The following is a 23,857-nucleotide window of genomic DNA, read 5'->3' as shown; positions in this document are numbered from 1 at the left end:
AATGTATTCCTGAACAGCTGTGGTTTGGCTTGGAGACCATTTTCACACCACTTTTCTCCCACTGACATTTACTCATACTACTCAGACTGCTTCAGTACAGTACAGTACATGTAACACGTCTGTGAACAGCACAATACACTCAACAGCAGCAACATTACAGTGAATTTAGTCTTGCTTAATATTAGTTTAGAAAGAGTTCACGGATTAGGTCAGTTAGGTCGAAAACGTTATTTGTCAGATGCCTGCAAACATGATCCACCATCAGCCTCAGCTTTGTGTTTAGTGCTAAACCCAGATGGTGAACATGGTAAACGGTATACCTTCCAAATATCAGCCTGTCTGCACTGTCATTGCGGGTATGTTTGCATGCTGGCGCTGCATTAGTATTTTAGCTCAAAGCACCACTGTGCCTCTGTCAAGCCTCACAACAGCTGCTAGCATGCTGTAGTCTCTTTGGTCTTGTTTTTTTGTTCCTGTCCTATCATCTCAACCAGTACCTCTGTATTTTTATGCAACCTTGTGGCTTTTCAGTAATGGGATATTTTGGGATGTTTGTATGTCATTGGTGTGGGCAGTAGTAAGCTGAAAAAAAATCTAAGAACAGAAAAGCTTTTGCATAGTTTATAGTACACAGAGATAAAGAATAGAAAGGATTTAACAAAGGTTCTATAGGTTGTATTTCACCCCGGGATGTTTTAGCTGCTGAATCACAGGTATTGTTGTATTTTTTTGTAATTTTCAGTATATGTGTCAGATTTAGACGTTACCTCAACCTCAATCTGGACAGTGTTTCATTGTATCCAAGATACTTGGGCATTCACTTGACCAAGTGAAGGACTGAGGGTAATACAATGTACTTCACTGGCTCCTGAGGAAAACCATCATATTGTGTCTCTAAACCAAAGCCTAGGAAAAGAGCCTTACTTTTAGTTTTAGCGGGTTGACAACATCTCCAGGAGGGTTACATTCCACCTCTGATTCCCCTTTTACAACAATTTTCGTCAGGTACAGCAGCCACTTGCCATTGGCTACCTCAAAGGGCCACTCAAACTCCACAGCGAGGGTCCCCATGTCTCCCAGGGGCTGTCCACTCATGTCCACCTAGTCAGCAGCACAAAAAAGGAAACTTCAGTAGAAATCAAACAGATGGTGTGAAATAACAGACAGGGCTTGACTGTGACTTTGTTACTCTAAAATAGTATCCACCCCTGGCCTTGCTTGCACCACAAACCATAGCTCTCACATAACAACACGCAATATTAAACTTCTAAGGAATGAAAGTTTTGCCTTCAAAGACAGGGTGGGGATGCGGGAAATGTGGGTTGCACACATATTGTAGATTCAATATACTGTCCTGGAGGTCTAATATATAGTCTGGGTGGTGGAGGTGACTCACATTGAAGGTGAACTCCACCAGACTGCCCACGTCACTGGTGTTGACCATGGCTGACTCGCCCATCACTTCCCCACCAAATGTTGTGTGCACCATGTTGTTCACTCTGGACAGGGTGACAGTTAGAAATTATTATGCACTGTGCAATTAGAAACTGATCAGGAAGATGATGTGATGTGACATTGAGTACTTTATTATCCATGGCATATCTGTGCTCTTTGCTGTATGTACAGTACGTCATGAGTTGTTAGGGAATGGGACTCACATGGAGAAGGAGGGGAAGATGGTGTTTTCAATCAGCAGGGCCACAGGCACAGGCGTCAGGTCACTCTGCTCACTAAGACTGAAGAAACAACATCTTATTACATTATATTGTGTTCCTGTGTAATATTTAGTGATTGTCACAATAACAGACCCACTGACAATGCAACCAACTTGAACAAAAATCTGATTAGGAACAGCTACTGTGGAATCAAAACTGGGAAAGACATATGAATACATGTGGACCTGAATTATAACTAGCTTCTAATATGCAACTGCTGCCACCCTTATCGACACTTGGTCATATTCCTTTTTAACCTTAGATATAAATGAAATACAATCACGCATCAATGTTAAGCACTTACGTGGACAGAAGCAGCTGGGACTCAATCTCTTGTGTGTATAGATTGATCCCTGATGTCTCAAACATAAGGGAAAGTGATGCCTGATATTGAAAGCAAGAGAATGAGACGTTTCAAATCCAGCTCAGCAGATGAAAAAAGTCAAAATCAATGACAATTATTCAAACTTACCTTTCCATTGCCTTTAAATGGATTCCCCAGCTCACAAATCACTGTGACGTCCAAACTGCATTGCACATCGTGGTCCTGAGCACACAGTCAGCACATTAAGAAAGTGAACAAAAGTATTATATTAAGCAATTCAAGTGCCTGGAGATGCATGTGCCAGAAAGACAATTGAAGTAAAGCTACATTTACATATTGATGACAAAAAAAGAAAAATGGATATGTTGAATTTCACATATGGCATGAGGAAATAACTCATAATAGACATTTCTCAGTCATCTGCTGCCCTCCAGTGGACTTACCTCCGACCTGACGCCAGAGTATCTCAGTGCGTCAGGGATGGTGATGTTGAGCATCGCCTGGTGGGCATCTTCACCCTGGTCGTTGGTCACCTCTACCATCAGCCTTATTATCTTCATAGTGCTGCGGAACTCAAGTACCTGGAATTTGCCCTGCCTGGCCACAGGGACGCATGGACAACATGTATTATTTACTCAATTATTTTTCAATCATTATCTTTGGCTAATTAATACATTCACAATTTATATTCAGACATTCCATTCTAATCTTTTGCACTGGTTTTAATAAAAAGTTTAGTGATGGTTACAGATTAGAAATGGCAAATTTAATAGAGGCCACTCTGCATTAGCATTCAGTTTGACATTTTGGGATTCACACATTTTAATTGTCTTGCAGAGAGTTAGATGAGAAGCTCAGTACCATTCTCATGTCTGTATTCTAAATATGAGACTACAGCCAGGACAGTAGCTTAGCTTATTAGCACAAAGCCTGGAAACTGCTAGCCTGTGTCTGTCCCAAGGTAATTGTACGGCTTAAGCAAACAAGATATGACATGTTATATCTCTCTTTCCAGTCTTTATTCTAAGCTAAGACAACAAGCTGCTGCTGGTAGCTTCATATTTACCCTACACACATGAGAATGCTAACAATCTTCTCATCTAACTCTGGAAAGAAAGTAGTGTATTGTCAAACTATTCTTTCAAATGTTAGCTATTCGTGACTTTCGTCTAAAAATATGGTTTCTGTAGAAGCTTTCAAACCCCTTCTCATTCAATGAGGGCTTCAATATTCAGATTTTAGTTTCACCTGCGGTAAGGGTTTTTCTGTTCGTCAACAAACTGGGCTGTCACCTGCAGGTTACTGTTACATTTGTTGTCTATGCCACACTCCTTCTGAAAGTTAATCTGCAGGAAATGGAACAAATAATTTCACATTATACCTTACAGGGAGGCTGTCACATATACACATGCTTCACAATATACAGTTATTTAAAATGTGGCCTATAAATATGGTGTATGCCCCACTCCATACCTCAGTTCTTTCAGTGAGTTTCTGCTCCTGGCTGAGAACTGGGAAGTCGTCCAGGTTCTGCAGGGCACGTCCGGTTTTAAGTTTTTGTTCCTCTAAGGACATGTTGAGGGAAAAGACCACCGGTTTCAGTTTGTCCCTCACAGTCGCCTGAAGAATCATCCAAGAATCTTATATTAGTCTTAAATGTCCACAGCGTTAAATAAAACACACATTTACAAATATGAGAACACACATATCAATTACTACACACACATACACACACACACACACACACACACACAATACCATGTATTTGTACTGAGACCTTACCAATGCAGTCAGTTTCAGAGTTTCACACTTGGATACGGAAGACAGCAGGCTCAGTAAGCCGGTATATGTGTCAGTGTTACGGTCATCAAAACGAACACGGGGGCTTCTTTTCCTCTCTATGTCAGCCTCCACTGTATACTTTACCGCTTTACAAAGTAGAGACACATACAGTACATTTTAAAACCCTGCGTGTTTAATAAATAATACAACAATATAAACATAATAATGTAACAAACAAATCACATTAGGACAGACTAGCAAGCAAGCCAGTATCTCCACAGTTTATAGATTTACAGCAGATTGAATATTGCAGCCTTAATTTCATTCAGTCTGTGATTGAAAGAAATCACAAATTTAAGAAAGACTGCTTACTGATGTTTTTTTTGAAGTTATTGTTTCCAGTGCTTAGAGTGAAGGACATGCACACAGTCGCTGTAATGCTGTAAAACACAAAGAAAAATCACAATCTATTTTCAAACAAAATTGAATAAGCCTGTTTCAGAATGAAATATTCTGAGCAGACATCTCACCATGGTATATTTACAGCACACTGATTAGGGTCCACAATCTTTGGCCCGACGGTGAAGTTCTTAGTTAAGTGGATGACTGGTCGAGCTCTGAAAACAAATTAAAAAAAAGAGGAATCAAATTGTAACCAAGTTATATTATCATATAAAAACAGTACACACATTTTACCTATTTACAACTGAGGCATCCACCATTTACTGCAACAAAAGTTGTTGTTATCTTCCATGTAATGTCTCTCCTTGAAAACTATGTCCTTCCACAATGCCATATTTTCATGATCTAAGTTTAAAATAACTGCATTAGGCAAATATACTTTTCTTGTTTGACCAAAACGTCCAAAAGGTTTTCAAAAAAGGCTACAGGACTATCTCAACACATAAAAATGTTTTATTTTAAGTAAAATCATGACAAACAAAGAAACCGGGTTTAACTCAATAATGCCATGTTTCTGTATAGCCTCTCCCTTATTTCTACCTGAGCAGGGCCATGCGGTCATCCAGAGAGCCAACTAAGATGTCAGGGTAACTGTTGTCATCCATGTCCATTCCTCCGTTGATGGAGTAGCCGAAAGTCTTGAATCCTCCATTTTCCACTGATTTACCCTCAATCACCTACAGAGGACAACAATGACACATGGGAGATCAACACAATAAATTTTGACCCTTTCAGATTAAGTGCATCAATGGCTTAAAGACAGATGTTACCTGACTGTGCTCCTGTGAGATTCCCTTTTTACTTCCCATCCATATGTAGACCCTTCCTGTGTCATGGAATGGAGCTCCCACTGCAAAGTCTGCACACATTGACAATAGAGTGAAATACTGACAGGAACCATGCATACGCAGGCTGCTGAAAATAATCTAAGGGAGGCTGTGCATGGGACATATTAGCTCCCTAGGTGGCAGTAAAGCACTAATGAATGATTAGTAAAATGGCAGCAGTACCAATTTTATTATCTTATTATCTTTTGGTTTTCAAGTAGTCTCAAATACAACACAGTACATTATATTTCCCTGTTTAGATACCCACTTAGCAACAGTGCATAAAAACAACAACTCTAACCCATGCTTCCTCTCTTCACACTTTTTCACAGCAGAACAGTGTACCAACTCTTAATATAGAGTAGTATACACAGGGGTGGACAAAATAATGAAAACCCTTCTTAAAATGGACTTTAACTTAAAGTACCTGCATTAGTACCATTTCACAAGTACATCACCTTGTTTTATCAATGAACCTGCAGTTGGGGTGCAATTATTTTGCCTTTTTGGAGTTTTGAAGCCGTGTTTTCAACTGCTTTTCCATTTTATTACTATTTAGTACTATTAGTATTTACTTTATTTTTTGTTCGTCCCTGTCAGTGCAAAACAAATGTTGTGTTCAGAGTCATACCTTGGAATCCATCTTGGTTGACGTCACCAATGGCAGCCACTGCAAAGCCGAATCCCGAGGCCGATGGACCCTTGAGCACCATGGTGGCGTTGTTCTGGAAAGATCCATTCTCATTCATGAAGATATACACTGCTCCTCCCTCATCCTTCATACGGTCAAAGTAAAATGGGGCGCCCACAATCAGGTCATTCCAGCTGTAACAGTCAAAAAAGATATCCAAAAATATACTTATATGCACACACACCCCCCAGAAGATGGCATTCTAAATATGACCGAGCATTATTCATAATTATATGCCTTGCATCACACATTTTCTTTATTTTCCCATTTGAGAATTTAGAGTTACAAGCAGATCGTGCTTGAAATTCTGAACTAATTAACGTGCTGTCATCCACAATTTGTTTTGGGCCACACTGATTATTGTTAATTTTGAGGACACTGTTGAATTTTAATTAAAAATCACTTCTAAGTTGGGTTTGTTCTCAAACACCATGATATATAACAACATGATCTACAGAGAATAGATAGATTCCCAGCATGGTATCCTTGTCCTTACAATTCCCAGCAGTAGTCTAATCGAGTGCATTGTGAAGGAGCCTTATATTTAAAATATAAAATGAAAAGTCTAAAGATAGTATAAATTTTCAGTGTGGTGTGCAGAAACACACTCGTCATTGTTGAGGTCGGTGACAGCCAGGCTGTTCCCAAAGTACGAGCCCACTTGTTCCCCTGGGATGATGAGCACCGGCTTGATGTTTTTGTCAGTCTTTGTCCCGAACACCACAGAGCCCTTGGAGTCGTCCCTGGGAGACCCTGTCACCACTGTGTAATCGTCATGATGCAGCAGCCTTTTCTCCTCAACAACTGAATAACCTGCAGAAGAAAACATTTGAGATTCAATGCTAAACTGGCATTACAGGCCTTTTTGAATCCCACATATAAAAAACATGACACTTTTCTGAAATGAATACATACATAACATCATCTTGCTTTTTCTGCTATTTTGCAAATTATACTGACAGATAGATACACATCTGAGTGTGGGAGGTTTAAACAGTTTTAAATGAATGAACTTTTTTCCTCCAATGATTTTACAATTTATATGGTGAAAAATCATACTGTATATTTACCCATATAACTGTTTCGTCTTTTTAGCTGGCCAAAGTCTTTGTCTATAGAGTCCCAGGCATTCGCAGGATCTGGATCTCTCCATATTACGTGAACATTTCCTGTAAAACAGAGCAGAATTAGACAACAATGTAATGTCTGCTTCATGCACAATGGACAGGTTTCCCAGACAGAGGATAATGTCAGCGTTAGACTAACACTGAAATTTAGCAGCCTTGCACACAGTCTAATGTGTGTCCATGAAACCAGCTATAGCTATATAAAACTATTATTTAAATTTTAAGTAACAAAACACTCTCTTTTTGACATTAACTCTTCAGTGCCCACCTTGCCACACGTAGCTGCCTGTTGCGCCGATGTAGACATCATTGTCAGTCATGCCGCCTGAGATGCCCATGTTGCACATGCCCTCAAGTTCCATGTCAAAGCTGGGGTTGCAGACCTCGTACGTATAAGTCTGCCATTCATCAGTGGGGTCATATGTCAGGTCGTTACTCCTGACAAAGCACTTTCCTGTCATACGCCGCTGCTCCTCTGAGCTGCCTTGGATGATCTTCACATAGCGATGCCCACATGCCTGGACACCAGAGTGTGTATTCTGGGATGTTATGGACTGTACAATTGCCTCTTTTTTGCATCACAAATATTTTTGTATGAAAGTAATGTTCCTTGTGGACAGTAGGATGAGGTAGTCTTTCCCTATACATCAATATAACTCAAACAATATAACAAGTTAGAAAAATGCTCTTATACATTAGGATAGAAAACTCCTGGTTAAATAATGGTTATAATTGTAATATAAACAAATTCAAATATATATATATATATATATATATATATATATAACATATGTCTGTGTCTATAAAAATTAAAAAATTAAAACATCCCCCTGGCCCATGGTCCCCCTGTTAGGGGTTTGGTTTTGTGCTCTGTGCTACAATCTTGCTTGGGCCTGTTATGATGTGTTTTATTGTCATTTTGCCATTTCCACGTGTTTGCTAGTTGTTGATTCACTCCCTGCCCCTGTGTTCTAGTTCTGTGTCCTTGTTTTGATTTTGTCTGTTAGGTTTAATGTCATCTGTCCTGATCTAGGCCTATCAGTCAGTAAAAGACTTCCACTAAGGAAGCACTGGTGTATCCTCGCTCATAGGTCCTCAGAGATCACGCCTTGATCCTCGTTCCTCGCTCCTCACAGCGCAAATAAGAGCTTTGGGATGGTCTGCAAGATGACGGAGGGGAACAACTTCCAGTTCAAGCGAGGAGCGAGGAGAGAGGAAACGACAAATAAGACACTTGAGAAGCACCCTCACCTGTTTGCTCCTTCCCTGCTCATTTGCCCCTGTATTTAATGTGCTCAGTTCTGTTCAGTCCATGTCTTGTCCTCGTTACAAGTTGGGTGTCCTGTTTCAATGTTTTTTTGCCATGTTTTTGGATTATGCTGTTCTCTTTCAGATTTGTGTTACATTTTTGGACAATCATCTTTGCCTGCATTACTTCATGTAAACTCTGAGTTTTTTGTTGTGTTTAAATAAATCCTGATTTACTAGATCTACTCCGTCAAGTGTCTGCATTTGGGCCCACACCTCAGTTTACCTGCCTCTGCACTCGACCAACCCTGACACCCCCTTGCAATTTTCAGCAACAATAGAAGTGTCAGGTGTGCTATTACAATTTAAAATCAATCAAATGGAAATTATATGATAGTTGATTATACAGCCAATGTGTTTACATGTGTACAGTATATTCATAGTCAAACATATTTCCTCAATAAAAGAAAACATATTTCCTCTATGAATCATATAAAAAGGAAAGGAACAATATAATATTTTACTTATTACCATGATAAGTATCACTCTCCATGCCATTTCGTACCTGCATGTGTCATTCTGTCTTGGGTGTGTGTGTGTTGACTGTAGCCTCCGTTTGCTGTATGCTTCAGTAAATATTGCAGCAAGCGCACTGTGTCATCTGTGACACTACATATTGAAATACATAGGGTTTTATCTCACCCTGCATCCCCTCAGTGCAAGAGTAAATGTTACAGTGTACCGTGTAATATGCCACCTGTGACACATGACTAATCGAGTAAAACAGGATGTCATCTCACCAGCACGCGTCCCGCCTGCTGGTCTCTCTGACTGGCCACTGTCACACCCAGCCACATGCCTTCCACCATCTCAGATGGATTTGCTGTGGATGGGTCAGATGTGGGAATAACATTAAAAGTGCAAAAGGGTACTGTCAATGTGGATATAAAATGCAGATTATTGAAATGCTTTTACTTAACAGGTTAAGGTAAAAACCTTAACCTGTTATTTTAACCTAAGAAACCAGCATAAAGTCCGTAGTCAGCCTAGATATGTAGAAATATTATGTAGAAAAAAACATTTAACATGATTATAATGATATTAGTCACAGGAAAACCAACCCTAACAGTAAAGCTTCATTTGGCCTGGATCATGCCCTGACAGGTATTAACCACAAAAATGTGCTGTGACTGCAGCAACAGTCACTCTAACCTCAACATCAAAAGTGACAAGGAATCCTTTTATTATGGTTCTTACATTTAGCCTGCGGGGGGCCTGTTCACCTCCAGCTAGTAGAGCGGTAAGTCTATCAGTTAATAACTGCACTTTCAGAGTTTCATATCCTGGAGCTCATCGTGAAAGTGCAAATGATGCTATATGACACGCTGGGGGATAAGACTCTGAGATTATTTGACACTACTAGGCCTGTCCTTAGTGAATAAAGAGGAAGCTAACTGATTATCATTTGCAGGTTATTATTTACAGTTCCTCACTTAACAGTCAGGGAAATCCTCTACAATAAACTGTACTTTAAAGGGAAACTCCAGTGATTTTACACATAAAAGGTCTGTTTATTCGTCATGGGGAGTACAACTCAGCCTGTGAAACCCCTTGTATGTTCATCTAGTGCCGAAAATCAGATCACAATTTTAATATGTCCAGTACTTCAAAACAAACGACATCTCCTTTAGCCTCAATTGTAGTTGGCAAGTGTTAGCATTCTAACACGTTAGAGAATGGTTTAACAGGGTAAGCATTATACATACACAACATAACATTAACATGTTAGCATTGCCATTGTGAGCATGTAGCATGCTGATGTTCGCATTTAGCTCAAAGCATTGCCTTGCCTAAGTACAGGCTCACATAGCTGCTAGCATAGCTGTAGACTGGCCATAGTCTTGGTTTCACATCAATGCTCATTTCTCTCCCACTCCGCCTCATCTTGTAGTCTGCTCAGGTGCAGACTGCAGTCAACTACCATCACTGTGTGCATCAGGCTCACTCAAATCACTATCTAGCCTTGCATAGAAACTCTTTTATAATACTACAACTCTGCATTCTCCTGTTAAATACCAAAACGCCTCATCATTTTTGAGAGCTCTGCATCATGCTTACTTGTGCTGACCAGGTCCATTCTGGAGCAGTCAGTGGTGTCTGTTGTAATGGGACAGGAGTAGACAGCGCCCGTTTCACTGACATTTTTTAGGGATTCGGCTTTCTCTTTGGGTGCTCCTGCAAGAATCCTGGATACACACAGACAGAGAGGCAGAGATAAAGATTATCAGATTATATAAGAGCTTTGTGGTGTTAGACAATACAACAAAGAGACAGTAGCAGCAACGTAAAAAGCTAGATGAGTTCAGATAATAAAAATTCTAGTCTAAACACAGAAAAGCCTATCCTACAGGTTTAAAGTTACATTTGAATATGAGAATCTTGCTTCCAACTTCAGCAGCATTTAACAGTAGTATAACTTGCCCTTATAAAGTACATGAATCATTAAGGGTGACACCTTGGACACTTGTCCACACTTGTTGAGTATGTACTGTATTTGGTTACACACACACACACACACACACACACACACACACACACACACACACACACACACACACACACACACACACACACACACACACACACACACACACACACACACACACACACAAAGAATGAGCCAGTTCATCTGTAAATTAAAAGCGGAAGGAGTGGAGCAGTCAGAGCATGACCCGTGACAAGTCTGGGCACTACACACACACACAAAGACACACAAACTAGCTTCTTGGTGATGGACCTGATCTTTTTGTCCACTCACCCTGACATTCCCTGCATCAGCACCTTTTAACACACCACAGAACTTTGAAGTAGAGGGATTACTCCCTCTACGAGGCTCTGTGCTGGGACACACTATTTACTGTCAGCACAAGATTTATTAGCTCCACTTTGAGGGCGGAAGGTGCCGAGAGTCTTGTTTACAGTGTGCGTATGGACTGCTGTACTACGTGGGAAACAAAAGCATAGTGCCCAATAGGTTCATTCACGCTTTCTATCACGCATTGCTGGTTGGACGCTGGCATGTTACTCGCAGTGGTGAATGGGGGAAAGTGGAAAATGGTGAGTCAAGTTGTTAGTCAAGCTTGTGGGCATATTACGTGACTTTACAGCAGCTGCCTCCCTTACACGCACTGATAAGTAAGAACAAACACACATAATGGGTTTAGATTTGAAAATACACCTTTAGATTAAGGTCATTGTGAACTACTTTGACCACATCTGGGGATTAACATAAATAAATATTTCATAGATTTTGTAAAATATTGTTGCCTGGTCACACATTACTCATAGGTTATGTGGTGGGTCTTCATGCTACACAAACTGTGAAACTGTGTACCAGGCTCTACTGCTCCACCACAGCCTTCTGTATTTATACACACCCGTACATAGACAAAATACCCCCATACTTACTTGCAATCTAATCCTGAAGAGCCCAGACAATAATATTTTCTCTTTGATGTGTCACTCAGAAAGTCTGTCTTTGCCTGAAAGTCAGTCATGTGAGTTTTCTACTGCCGCTGACGAATTACCCTGTTACCGATTTGAAACTATCTTGGTGATAACATTTTTAGGTGTGGCATATGTTTTATTCTTATCTAGTCTCATTACAACCAGGCTGAAAAATCTGGTCAAGAACTATGACCACATTGCCTCTTTAAGGGTACAATATAACAACCCCAAGCTTTACATTGAATATTTTCCACTGATGCACGAAAAACAGACATCCTCTAGCCATGTCTGCATCATTTGAAACAGAAAGTTACAATTAACTCTTCTTTCTGCTACCAGAATCAGCAATGAATCAACTTTCCTGTCGCAGTGATGACAACCAGAAAGAGCCAAGATGGCCTCTGATGGCCAGTATTTCCCAGTGGACTGGGAGGAAGAGACCTTGGTTCAGGTAATCATTCATTAATGTAGACAGCATCTGAGATTCCACAGAGGTTTGCAGTAGTTAGCGGGGCTGACAGATATGTGGAGAATCAGGGCCACAGAGTCCCACTGTCTCTACAGTAAGAGTGCGCACATGCATGTGCTCCCATAATACAGAGCATGCGCATGAGCAAGCAAGTGTGTATTTGCTAGTGACTTATGACTAGCATTTCTACTTCCATGGCTGTTAAGGCAGAAGTCATGGCCAGTGTCTCAGCATACTCACTTGCACGGTTAGCCATTCTTGTGGGTAAATCAAGCCGCATTTAGAAAGAACAAGAAAGAAAGGGCTCAACCCAGAGAATAAGCAAGACTGTTATAAAACACTTAGTGTGAACTTTGTTCACACAGTCCAGCGCTAACCACACATGCTTTAGATAGGCTTGGGTGACCTTGTCTGGCAGAGTGCTTGTTGCAGCAAACCGGAAGAAAAGACCTAGTCCAACTGAACCTCATGAACATAAACATCTGACTGTCTCATCAGAGCCAAGTGGGTCACCTGTGTTTGTTGTGGAAATTCAACACTGTTTATTGATGCTATCGCATTTGATATATAGTGAAGACACAGCTTAAAAACTAAAAAATTGTGTTTTCAGACTGACTGAAGCAGGTGTTATAATGTTATAAGTCATGTAGTAAAACTTTAATTAAAGGAATAGTTTGACTTTGGGAAATAGGCTTATTCATTTTCTTGCAGAGAGATGAGAATATTGATACCGCTCTCATAGTCTGTTCAAAGATAACAAAAACACCAGCACCTTTAAAACTCACTAATTAACGTGGTGTTAAATCAGCACAAAAAACTGTGTAATGTGTAAAATTCAATACAATAAGACAATTAGAAATTAGAAATTGTTGGGCATATAATCCTCTGTAAAACCACAATGTTGTTTTAACATTTCAGTTTACTACCAAATAAACATTTAATAAGCTCACAAAAACATAGATCTAAGGTGTTAAACAGAGCTAAACTAGTTGTTGTTGTTTGCCCTTGTTTCCAGTCTTTATACGAATACGAAGCTAGAATCAGCACTAGCAAGCTGACGCAGGTTCATATTTCATGTACAGACATGAAGGTGGTATCTCATCTGACTCGTGGCAAGACAACAAATCAGTGTATTTCCCAAAATTTTGAAATGTCACTTTAAATAGGACCCTAACAATCTGTGCTACAGTAATGACTATGCTTTTCAAATACACAAAAGCAAGCCAGCTAGACCAAACATTGTTAGCCATAACCTGTCCATGATATCACTGTTATCAGGTAAAAACGTCTCTCCAAATGTCAACAAAAAAAGTTTATTTAAATTGATGATTGTCACTTTATTTGAGGGGATTTGAAGGGATTTCCTAAGTCTTCTCAACTCACATAAAAATCTCCAAAGCGTGAGTTATGAAGCGATGACTCAGCCATGACAACACACCTCATATCCTGTTCCAACTGAAACACTGTGTGTTCTCCTCCTATCTGCCTCCCTGCTCATCACCTCCTCATAAACAGGCTATCAAAGGCCCAGGGAAGGAGGGGGGGGGGGAGCCAGCAGCTGCATTCCTACTCTGAAGACATGTTGAAATTTGCCCCCTCTGCCTAACAAGTGATCCGAATGGCTGGCTAAACCAAACATTTACTGTGGCAAACACACCCAGTCAAGGTGAACGTGGCTGCATTTTTGACATCTGGGAGTGAAAAACTCTCAGTAGAAGGGAGTTTGATGAACTACTGTATATTCATATCAGTGGTGTTAAGTTAAACAAACAGAGGTCAAATTATCTGGTCATCTTAATCACCACAGCATCAGAAACACTCACACAAAGGTCCTGACAACAGCAAAAAAAGAGGAGAGGGAGGAGGTGTTGAAAAAGCGAGGGAGTGATGGAAGGGAGGAAGAGAGGCTAAGGAAAAGGGTGATCGCTCCTTGTCTCACAAGAGAGAAAAAAAGTGAAAACACTACATTGGTCACAGTTTGGTAAACAGACATCTGTCTATACACTCAGACTCTCGCTCCCACCTCCCCCCACCTGACTGCTCCTGACTCAATAAAATCAACAGCACAGGAAACCCAACTTAATTAAAGATGACTAAACCCCTTTTGGATGACATTTACTCTCCATCTCATTGGCTTTGGCAAGACCTACAAAAAGAGACAATGTGCAGGGTCAGTCAGTTGTGTTTACAGAAGAGCAAAATGTCATCTTTTATTAGTACATTCATCTTCATCTGGGCCCAGTCTGAACAGGAGAGTGATGAGACACATGATATATGTCTTTTGCTGGCACACAACTCTTCACCCTGAGAGGTATAAATATTTAAACATGGGGAAGTGAGAGAAAGGAGGTGACAAAGAGACCAAGATGGAAGAAAGAAATGAAAGTAAGAACAATAACGAAGCGGGAACTTCATGCTTCTAGCTCTCTGTGGACAGTGTGCGTCTTTTTTTTTCTTTTTTTTTTTAGAGTGCATGCTCAAAACTATAGTCGCTGCGAGTGAGTTTGAGCATGTCAGCCTTACACAACTCATGGATCACATCTCTAGATAAGGCTTAAGGCTACCTTTTTGTCACAGGGTGTGGCTGTGGCCCTCAGGGCGAAAAAAAAATAGAAAGAAAAACCTTCAGCTTCACATCAAGAACCTCAGGGCCTGTTTTATATTATTAGCCATGCAAGTCTTTGAAGAACCACTGATATACAACATGAACAAAGAAGTTGTGATTATTGTCACCTTTCTACAAGTTTCATTTCTTCTAGAGCACCGTGTGACAGTATACAAATCATATGCATGATAATTTAGTGAATCAAGGCACATCTGTGCGAGAATTGTGTGTGAATCTGTGTGTGAATTTTTTAAATAGCATCCAACAGCTATACCAGTTGTGATTCTGTTTTATACATCATGTAGAATGTGGTCTACCTCTTCTGAAATTAAAAATGTGATGCATCATGCTGCTGTTGTCAGACCCACTGGAAACAAGTAGACACGCAGATGTTGCCCCTGGTAACAAGTGGTTGTTGATAAGGATACAAAAGGAGGATTGTTGGAAATGAACAGTGCTGAGGAGGTTCAGTGGTGTGTAGAGGAAAGAGAAGTTTAAGAGAAGTGCATAGACTGTGTCTAAATGTGCCAATGATGTCTCCATCTCCAACACTCCAAAAATCACTTTTTGCACAAGAGAACGAAAGTTGGTTAGTTATTTTGCAACATTGTTGCTTGTGTGGGAATTATTTCAGGTAACTGGAGTGCATGTTCACACTGAGACTACACGTGCTGGAGAATTAAAGTGAAACAAACTAAATATGACAGATGTTTCTGTGATTTTGGCGAGGTCTTTGTAGGTGTGCCTCTTCCAGCACAAGATGGACAACACACCAACGTTGTATTGACACTCCCCGTTCTACACTGTAGTACACGGCAGGTCACCAAATTGCCAAACAACTGTGGGCACGGAACAGGCACAAAAAATGCTATTAATCCTCACCCTTAATCCTAAATCCATTTAACAGATACACACCAATACACTCTCTCTCTCACACACACATATACACTCCCCTATACTGTACCCTCAGTATTTTTCAGCACGGTACAAAGCTATTGCACTACATGCACCTCATATTGATTCCAGGGAAACATTGCCACTTAGCAAATAAATGGAGATAATATTGAATGGAGCATCTCAATTTGCAGATTGAATTAAGCACAAGAGCAGACCAGGGCTGAGATCTTTTTATTCTCTTGTTATGATGTAATGACTCTACTTGAAAGATGAGAGGATGGTTGATATGATAGACATCGTGTGTTATAGTGTGTTCAGCTAATACTCCGCTGACTATCAGAGGGCACACAAAGTGACGTGATGAACGTGTGTGTGTGTTTTTTTCTTTCTCTAACTGCTATGCACCCAGTGTGGTTTTACTTGCATTACAATAGCACTCTGATAAATCCAGGTCTTTGTACTTTCAGGAAACACTCACATAAAATGGTAGTAGGTGGGGGTGAGCATGCACATTGCTTTCAGACTATTCACAGTGAGCACGCCCAGTTGTTAACACACTGACTATGTGTCTGCACGTACAGAACATGGCTAACAGATGAGTCCTCTCTGAACAAACAGTGATACATCAACCTGCTGCAAGTAGAAAAATGTTAGTCACACTGGCCTAAAGGCACCTTTAATTCTCCATCTCCTATATCTTTTAATTCTCAGGGCTGGGCAATATGGTGTTTATAAAGATGTTTATAAGGACATTTTCCAATATTGATTTATATCACAATATGGGACATGTCCAGTATGTAAGACCTTCAATAACTCATTTTGTAGGTTTTTAATTGTAGCATGCACAGAATGATGAATGTGGACAACTGAAAAGAGTAGTATAATTACATGATACACAAAAGTCAAATAAAACGTAGATAAACAACAACATGGAACTATGGCCCAGTCCAAACAACAACATTCAACCACAAAAACGTAACCCTTACAACCTTCTGCACACAAAATGATCTACATTCTAGAGTCCTATAGGAAATAATCTACAGTATACCTCTTATTAAGACAAGGGTGTCAATTATTAACAAAGCAAACATGCATAGATTAAAAGGAAGTTAGTGGTGAATTGTGCACACCTAGCAAAATCTACACACACTGCTGAGGGAAGATGTGATTAAAATGTTATTTCACAAAAAACACCCCCCAATACAACAGCCCGTCTGGTAGGATGCAGTCAGAAAACTGCTGCAGGGTTGTCTTTCTTTTTAAAGCGTTTGTTTTTAATTTCTCTGAGCTCACTGACTGTCACTGAGCTGCGCTCTCATCTCTAGTAACAAGGCTTCATAAGTCAGCCTTGTAAGACTCTTACAGTGTGGCTGTTGATGGTGACGTTAGAGAAACAAAGACTGTGTATGCATGAAAATGTGAAATAGAGAATATGAAACGCTGGCATCGTTGTGAAAAATGGAGTTAAATAAGTTAAAATATCGGTCTGCACCTGTCTTCTTCAAGCATACACAGACGTACACAGTTGTGTTTTATTACTACAGAGGACGTTGCATTGACATACAATAATTCCTCAGAGATTTACCCTAACCCTAACTGTAAACCAAGTCTTCACTCTACAATATGATAATTACATTAGGGGGACTTGCGTTTTGTCCCCAAAAGGAAGGTGAGGTGGCACACACACACACTCACACGCACACACGCACACACGCACACACACACACACACACACACACACACAGCAGTCTAAAAGGGTATCTCAGCTGGACAAACATCCTGCCATTGGTGAAATAGTAACAAGAGAGCAAACTCATTTAGACTCAGTATGACAAATTAAACATTGCAGCTCATCCCTGATAATAAACAAACTCACTTTTCATTAGCAACAAGTAAAACCTTGTCTGAAAAAGACAATGTTATTTGGCTTATGTCTATTGATCTGCTAACTCCACCCACCCAGGGTCTGTTGTCCCTGGATGAATGATGACAGACTGTCAGACATTGCCACCACCACCCCAATACCATACATGATTAACACACACACACAAACATGCTATCTACCAAACTGACAGGGAGAAATACACACAAATGTATGCATTCAAAAAGGAACACACACACTCACACACACACATGCGCACACAGTTGGACTGAGCCTGGACACATGTTTCTCTGTGACCCCACACCAAAGAAGCACACTTCTTTCCTGCAAACTCACATCATGCAGCCATGGCAGAATTCACAAGAGACAGTATCATTAACAGCATTTCCATTAACATTTTGACCTGAGCTATATGTAAAGGAGGGGAAGAGGGGATGGATACAGGTGGACTACCTCACAGCTACAATGGATCAGATGTCAACACTGTTAGCGTGCCTGCGTAGTGCCAAGTTTTCACTCAGATATTACTCAGCTTATTTGAAGGCGGTGCAGGTGTGTGCATGAAACATCTGTTTTTACATGTAGTTGGAAAACTTCCAGGAAAGACCACTGGAGCTGATATCTGTCTTTATCTATCATATGTTTAAATGCTTAATGTGTTATTTACATGTATAAATAAACAACATAATAGGAAGCATTTTATAACTTATTGTCACTGTTAACAATAGACAACAAGCTACTGAATACACTGACATCCACATACCAAGTGTAAACTAATACTTCAGGATCATTTCCCCTTCAAAGATAAAAATGGCGTGAAGAGGAGAATGTATTGAATCATAGTTTTTATAGCTACAGGTAGCTCTCATTAGCCCGGAGGCCATCTACTCCAGCTTATTTTTCATGCTGTTTTAGGGCATTTGTACAACCAGGGGAGAAAAGGGGGATCTTTTACACTTTTGTTAAGATAGACACAGTCTTCACTACAGGTATTTCCAATGAAAGCCCCACCATAAAGACCCTCCTCTGTGGAGACTAGCAGGAGGCACGAGGCCCCACTGGGATCCATTTCAACGTGTTATTAGAAGCTGTCATTCATTCTGCTGCTACACAAAATGCAACTCATGCCATTGCCAAGTGACTGGATACAGACAATAAATACCATAAAGATTAGGGCCAGTCACTATGAACAAACTTGCACTTAACTTTATTAAGGTCTTGTACACTTACGGTGGCTGGGCTTGGACTTTAATAAATTTGAAAGGACTTAAAATCTTGTATAGCTTCCAACCCAGTTGGATTGGAAGTTCTATTCGGCAAACATAATAATACAATATATTATAAGCAATTAGAACAGGTTTTGGTTAAAAAAAGTCTCATTGTCAGGTGTGTATGCTCATGGGTTTCTCTCTCTCTAATAAGCCACCATGTCTGCAGTTCAAAATGTTAATCATTCTATAGAAAATGGGTTTTACTAATCAGATCTGCAGTCATAAGTGTTAATGAGTTGTTAAAAAACGTGTTTTGGTCCAGACTGTCTCTTTTTAAAAAGAAATGATCTAACCGATCAAAGTGAGTTTTTTTTTTACAGCGTTGCAACCAAAAATTTGTTCTTATAACAGATCTATAAAGAATTATTAAAAAATGTATTTAACACCAATTAAGCCACTTACAACTTATAAACCCATTGTAAAGGGCACCGTAGAAAAAGGAACCGAACAATAAAAAACAAGAATACATTTAACATTTTATTCATTAAGCTGACGCTTTTATCCAAAGCGACTTACAATTGCTATACATGTCAGAGGTCGCACGCCTCTGGAGCAACTAGGGGTAAAGTGTCTTGCTCAGTGACACAATGGTGGATGTCTCACAGGGGGAATTTAACCCAGGTCTCCCACACCAAAGCCAAGCATCTTATCTATGCGCCACCACCACCCCTGAGTAGAATAAACTGACCTCATCAGAAACTGATAACTATTAATAGCTATAAAATAATACTATAAAATATGTATTAATCTCATTTTTAGTAATAAATTACATATTACATATGCAGCATTTCATGTAGCTCACTATGTATTACCACAGTGAACACACTAGTTAGCAACCGTACATTTTTAAAAGACAATTCTGTGCATCTGTACGTAATAGCTCATAAAGGACAATTCTTTAAGATGTTAAGACTGCAAATACTGAATGAACATCAAATGTCTCTGAAATGAAATTTGCAATGCTTCCTTTTCACAGGAACACATCTCTCATTAAATGCATGTCTGGGGAGGGGGGGTGGTGGCTAATGGACGACACAAGATTGTTATATGCAAGTGTTTCACTGTGCCATGACGATAGTGCTCTGATGGCCCTACTTCAGAGACAAAGACCACAAGCTATTCTATGAGGGGGAATGTTGGATCACAGCCAAGTTAGACATACCCACCTGCATCATTTACATTAGCACGTCATATAACACATTAGGTCATTGAGTTTAGGTGACATGATACCAAAATTCTAACTTCTGATTTTACTGAAACCCTCTGCCACAGTACTTCTGTTCACTTTGAACTTACAACACAATACATAATACTCTACTGAACATGAAAATGACTGACAAAAAGACTGAAAGTGTAAAACAGCCAGTCTATGTTTATATGTAAATACGTGCAATGTATTTCTAATGCACTATTTTCTGTCATAATGAATAAAGTTGATGTTTAGAGTATTGAATGCAGTACCATTTCGTCTGCAACATTACGTTAACTTTACGTAAACAGAAATTTGATTTAGGAATCAGACCTTTAATTGCAACAAACTCTAGGAGGTTCTTGGAAAAGCAGATCATGAGCCTGTGCATGTTCAAACTCAACATGAAACTGTTTGTGTTTATAAACCTTGCAGCAGGTCGGACTGTTAATCTGTAGCTGCAGAAAGTGGAAGGCCCCGTCAAATTAAATGGCTGACTTTCATGGCCTCAGGCCACTGTAGTCAGACAGTGATGAGCTTTAAAAGCAAAAGCACTTCGACTCTGATTAAATATGCATCAGTCAGAGAAATTAAATTCTTCTCCTCAGGTCGCAGAGGTTCCCATCTATAAACTTAAGGAAACTTTGTCTGCTGAAGGATGAACAGAAAGATTTTAAATTTTGGAAGGCTTGTGTGTGTTCCCCAATAGTCCCCAGAAACATCATTCTCACTCCTGTCTTGCCTCAACCTGAAACCTGGCAGGTTGTGACTGTGCGGAGAAGGGTAATACATTCCAAGCATACCATGGGGTCAGGGGACTGGAAGAGCCAATAGGTGGCCAGCTGACCGCCCAGGCCCTCCTCCCTGCCACAACAGAGAACAAAAAAAGCCCTCTCAGGAAAAAAACCTCTGTGAGACCTTAAATGCATGATTCAAAGAGCAGGGGGGAGTGGAGAGGTGAATGCTCTGTACAAACTGGCCTCAGGTAGCTTTTAGATTATTCAGGTGCAGCTCAAGAAGAAGTAGTGTTGGTCTACTATTTGGTCATGTACCCCCCTCAGTTCAAAATGCTTTTTTTGAATTGCTTCAGCTAGGCCAAGATACACTGCTAGATTGAGACTAATGAGATAATAGCCTACATCTTGAGAGGTTAAGTAAAATCTTTATTGCGCTCGCTTTATTGCAGAGCTGGGAGTGGAAACCCTCTGTCTCTGACTTTTAGACTCTGTTTGACTCATGCATGCGCTAAGAGTAGCCACTTTAAACAATGTAGCCTACATGTCACGACTGGTTTATATGCCTTGTTCTTGCATTTTTCAAATATTCACACTCTAGCTTGCTCCAATAATGAGGAAATGTGTAACAAACAGCTCTGTGGTGCAGTGAAACAGATCTGGGGCCACAAAAACAAGCCAGACAACACAGAGGAAACAGACAAGACTGTAAAACCAACCCTTGTCAAACATGTGTCTTTAGAGAATCACAGAGTATGTACACAACTAGATCTGAGTACTGGAGTACTGTCTTTACTCAACAGTGGTGGCTCCACTGATTACAAAGAGGCCTTTAGAGAGGACACTGTTGAAACGGGAGGTACTGTTGTATGAAATTTATATACTGCACCTTGCAAAACCTCAAGAATGCAGGATGTGAAAGTGAGTTTGGTTGCAGACGTGTAGGTTGAATCACAGGTCACAATCAAACGGAGGGTTAGAGAGTCACATCTTTAAATTTTGAGAAACATGCTTATTCACTTTCTTGCTGAGAGTTAGATGAGAAGATTAACACCACCTTCAAGTCTGAAAACAGGGAAACAGCAAGACTAGCTCTGTCTGAAGTTATACTGTGTTGTTATTAGTGAGACATATACTTTATACGTACTGGCTGTAACTTATTTACCGCACGGAGAAATTGGGATCAATCTTTTCATCTAACTCTTGGCAAGATAGCCAATAGCTGTATTTCCCTAAACGTATAACAGTATTCCTTTATATTTAACTTAGAGGTATGTGAAAAACATTAATTCCTGAAATCAATCAGTGAATACCAAATTAAAAGAACAAAAGAGTGTACCCTGGCTTGAACCTCTACTCCTACATCACCATAACCCTGCTGAGGTTAATTGATCCTGACATGTTTTAGTTATTTTGTGTAAGTGCTTTTGGACATTATGGTCAGCGTTAGTGTTAAAGGTATATCCTAACATATTCAGATATCCGATGCAATGTACAACTGAGCATGCATTTGCTTAAACATCTTAGCTAGCAGCAGACTGATGAGACTTTTTACAGCACTCTTGTCCCAACAGGCCTCAAGTCTCATTACCACGGCCATGTGGTCCCCTTCTTTGGTTGCAGTCTGTGGACAGTGTCCCCATCCCTCTGGGGAAAGGGCCAAGATGGCACATTGATCAAGTGTCAGCTGGACACTGGTATCCTTTCAATAAACTGGGAAATCTCTGTACTGTACAACAATCCCCCACTTTGCATGGAATGCAATTGGCTGATAAACTTTACATTCAGACATCACTGATGACAACACAGAGGAAGTGGGCGCTGGTTTGCAATTTTCTCCCTGCGTTACCCTTCAAAGCAGAGCGAAGACAAAGATAACAGCATGTTAGGAACGTGCTGTGTGATCATGGATGCGGAAGGATGAGGGGGCCACTGTAATTGGCCTAGGGAAATCCTACACTAAACACTGAAACAGTTTGAGGATCTTTCATTAAAGAAGCAACATAAGAAGACAACTAACTATTCCTAAAAACAAAAGGCATTTACTTTTATGTAAATCCTCTCAAACACTCCACATGACTATTCGTGTCTTGGTAATAACAACCTACAAGTGTTACAGGCCAATGAACATCTTCAAGCCATAGCTGAAAGTAGCCTAATGGCCCCATGATACGTAAGAAAGTAGAGCATGCTATGTCACAGATTTCTGTGCTTCCATAATAGCTGAAAAATGTACCTGGAATAACTTTGTTAAAACAGTATTAATAATTAATTTCTCAAATGCTGTGATAAACTTAAAGACACTTCTGCTTGTCTACTGAACTCCACAGCACAGACAGCTCAGCTGTTTCACACATGGTCCATCCCAAAGATGCATGTGACAGGAATGATGGCATTTCTTATTTAGTCAATTATGCATTTTCAACCACAGGATTGTGGAAGTTGATGGCTGCAGTAACACTGGGCACCAGCAATAATTGGATGTTAGAAGGTTTTGGACAAACATGTCAGCCAGAAAAATCAAAAACTGAAATACTAGCCCATGTAAAACACCAAAACAAATAAAATGTATGTAATATTGCAAAAAACAGTTTTGCATTCACATATGTTTTATATGTATAATATTTAAAATGTTTAATAGATTCCTGTTTGATATGACTGTTTTCCACATTTGTTGACTAAAACGCAAGATCCTTTAAAAAATAATCAACCAGGTAACTACTCGCGCAGGGCCTTCATCATTCCCTTTTACTTGCGACAGAGCCAAAGCCATGGCACAGAACATCTGTTCGAGACATTTTTAGTGTAGGCAACTAAAAACTGAGGACAGGCCTGAATAAATCTGTAAAGATTAACCCGCTCAGGTTTCCATCAACAGGTAGGTGCCTTAAAAGGAACTACTTTCCATGTAGAAAGTTAAGTGTCTAATGCGAAGGAAACTATCCGACGCGTTTTACGAAGTAAGCGCAGTTTATAAACTGGCGACAGGTGTTAGACGCAATAAACTGGACTCTTTATCGCGGTTTTGTGCAGGAAGTGGGCGCAATAAGCTTCTTAGAGTGATAAAATGGTTGTTGTTTCGTTAGCCTACGCCTCCTGTTCAGAAGCAGGTGCGTAGCCTACACG

At 40.0% G+C, this 23,857-nt stretch overlaps 1 protein-coding gene across 1 annotated transcript in view; it reads right to left on the bottom strand.

Annotated features, from left to right (window-relative positions):
* The window catches only part of itga3b (integrin, alpha 3b), a 28,574-nt gene that overhangs the window by 4,251 nt on the left and 466 nt on the right, over positions 1-23,857 (bottom strand). The window contains exons 2-20 of the mRNA XM_038735080.1: positions 10,296-10,423; positions 8,978-9,060; positions 7,198-7,447; positions 6,873-6,971; positions 6,411-6,615; positions 5,743-5,936; positions 5,055-5,143; positions 4,825-4,961; positions 4,353-4,439; positions 4,195-4,262; positions 3,823-3,968; positions 3,514-3,660; positions 3,289-3,386; positions 2,484-2,637; positions 2,188-2,262; positions 2,020-2,099; positions 1,659-1,736; positions 1,397-1,499; positions 925-1,101 (exon numbers count right to left, since the gene is read on the bottom strand). Coding sequence (XP_038591008.1) covers positions 925-1,101; positions 1,397-1,499; positions 1,659-1,736; positions 2,020-2,099; positions 2,188-2,262; positions 2,484-2,637; positions 3,289-3,386; positions 3,514-3,660; positions 3,823-3,968; positions 4,195-4,262; positions 4,353-4,439; positions 4,825-4,961; positions 5,055-5,143; positions 5,743-5,936; positions 6,411-6,615; positions 6,873-6,971; positions 7,198-7,447; positions 8,978-9,060; positions 10,296-10,423 — 2,398 coding nt within the window. The remainder of the gene's footprint in view (positions 1-924; positions 1,102-1,396; positions 1,500-1,658; positions 1,737-2,019; positions 2,100-2,187; positions 2,263-2,483; positions 2,638-3,288; positions 3,387-3,513; positions 3,661-3,822; positions 3,969-4,194; positions 4,263-4,352; positions 4,440-4,824; positions 4,962-5,054; positions 5,144-5,742; positions 5,937-6,410; positions 6,616-6,872; positions 6,972-7,197; positions 7,448-8,977; positions 9,061-10,295; positions 10,424-23,857) is intronic.

Source organism: Micropterus salmoides, unplaced genomic scaffold, assembly GCF_014851395.1.
Source record: "Micropterus salmoides isolate LMB-PRFRI ecotype aquatic unplaced genomic scaffold, ASM1485139v1 Ms_hic_scaffold_21, whole genome shotgun sequence".
Lineage (NCBI taxonomy): Eukaryota > Metazoa > Chordata > Actinopteri > Centrarchiformes > Centrarchidae > Micropterus > Micropterus salmoides.
The sequence above is the reverse complement of the archived record's forward strand: the minus strand, read 5'-3'. Positions and strand labels throughout refer to the sequence as shown.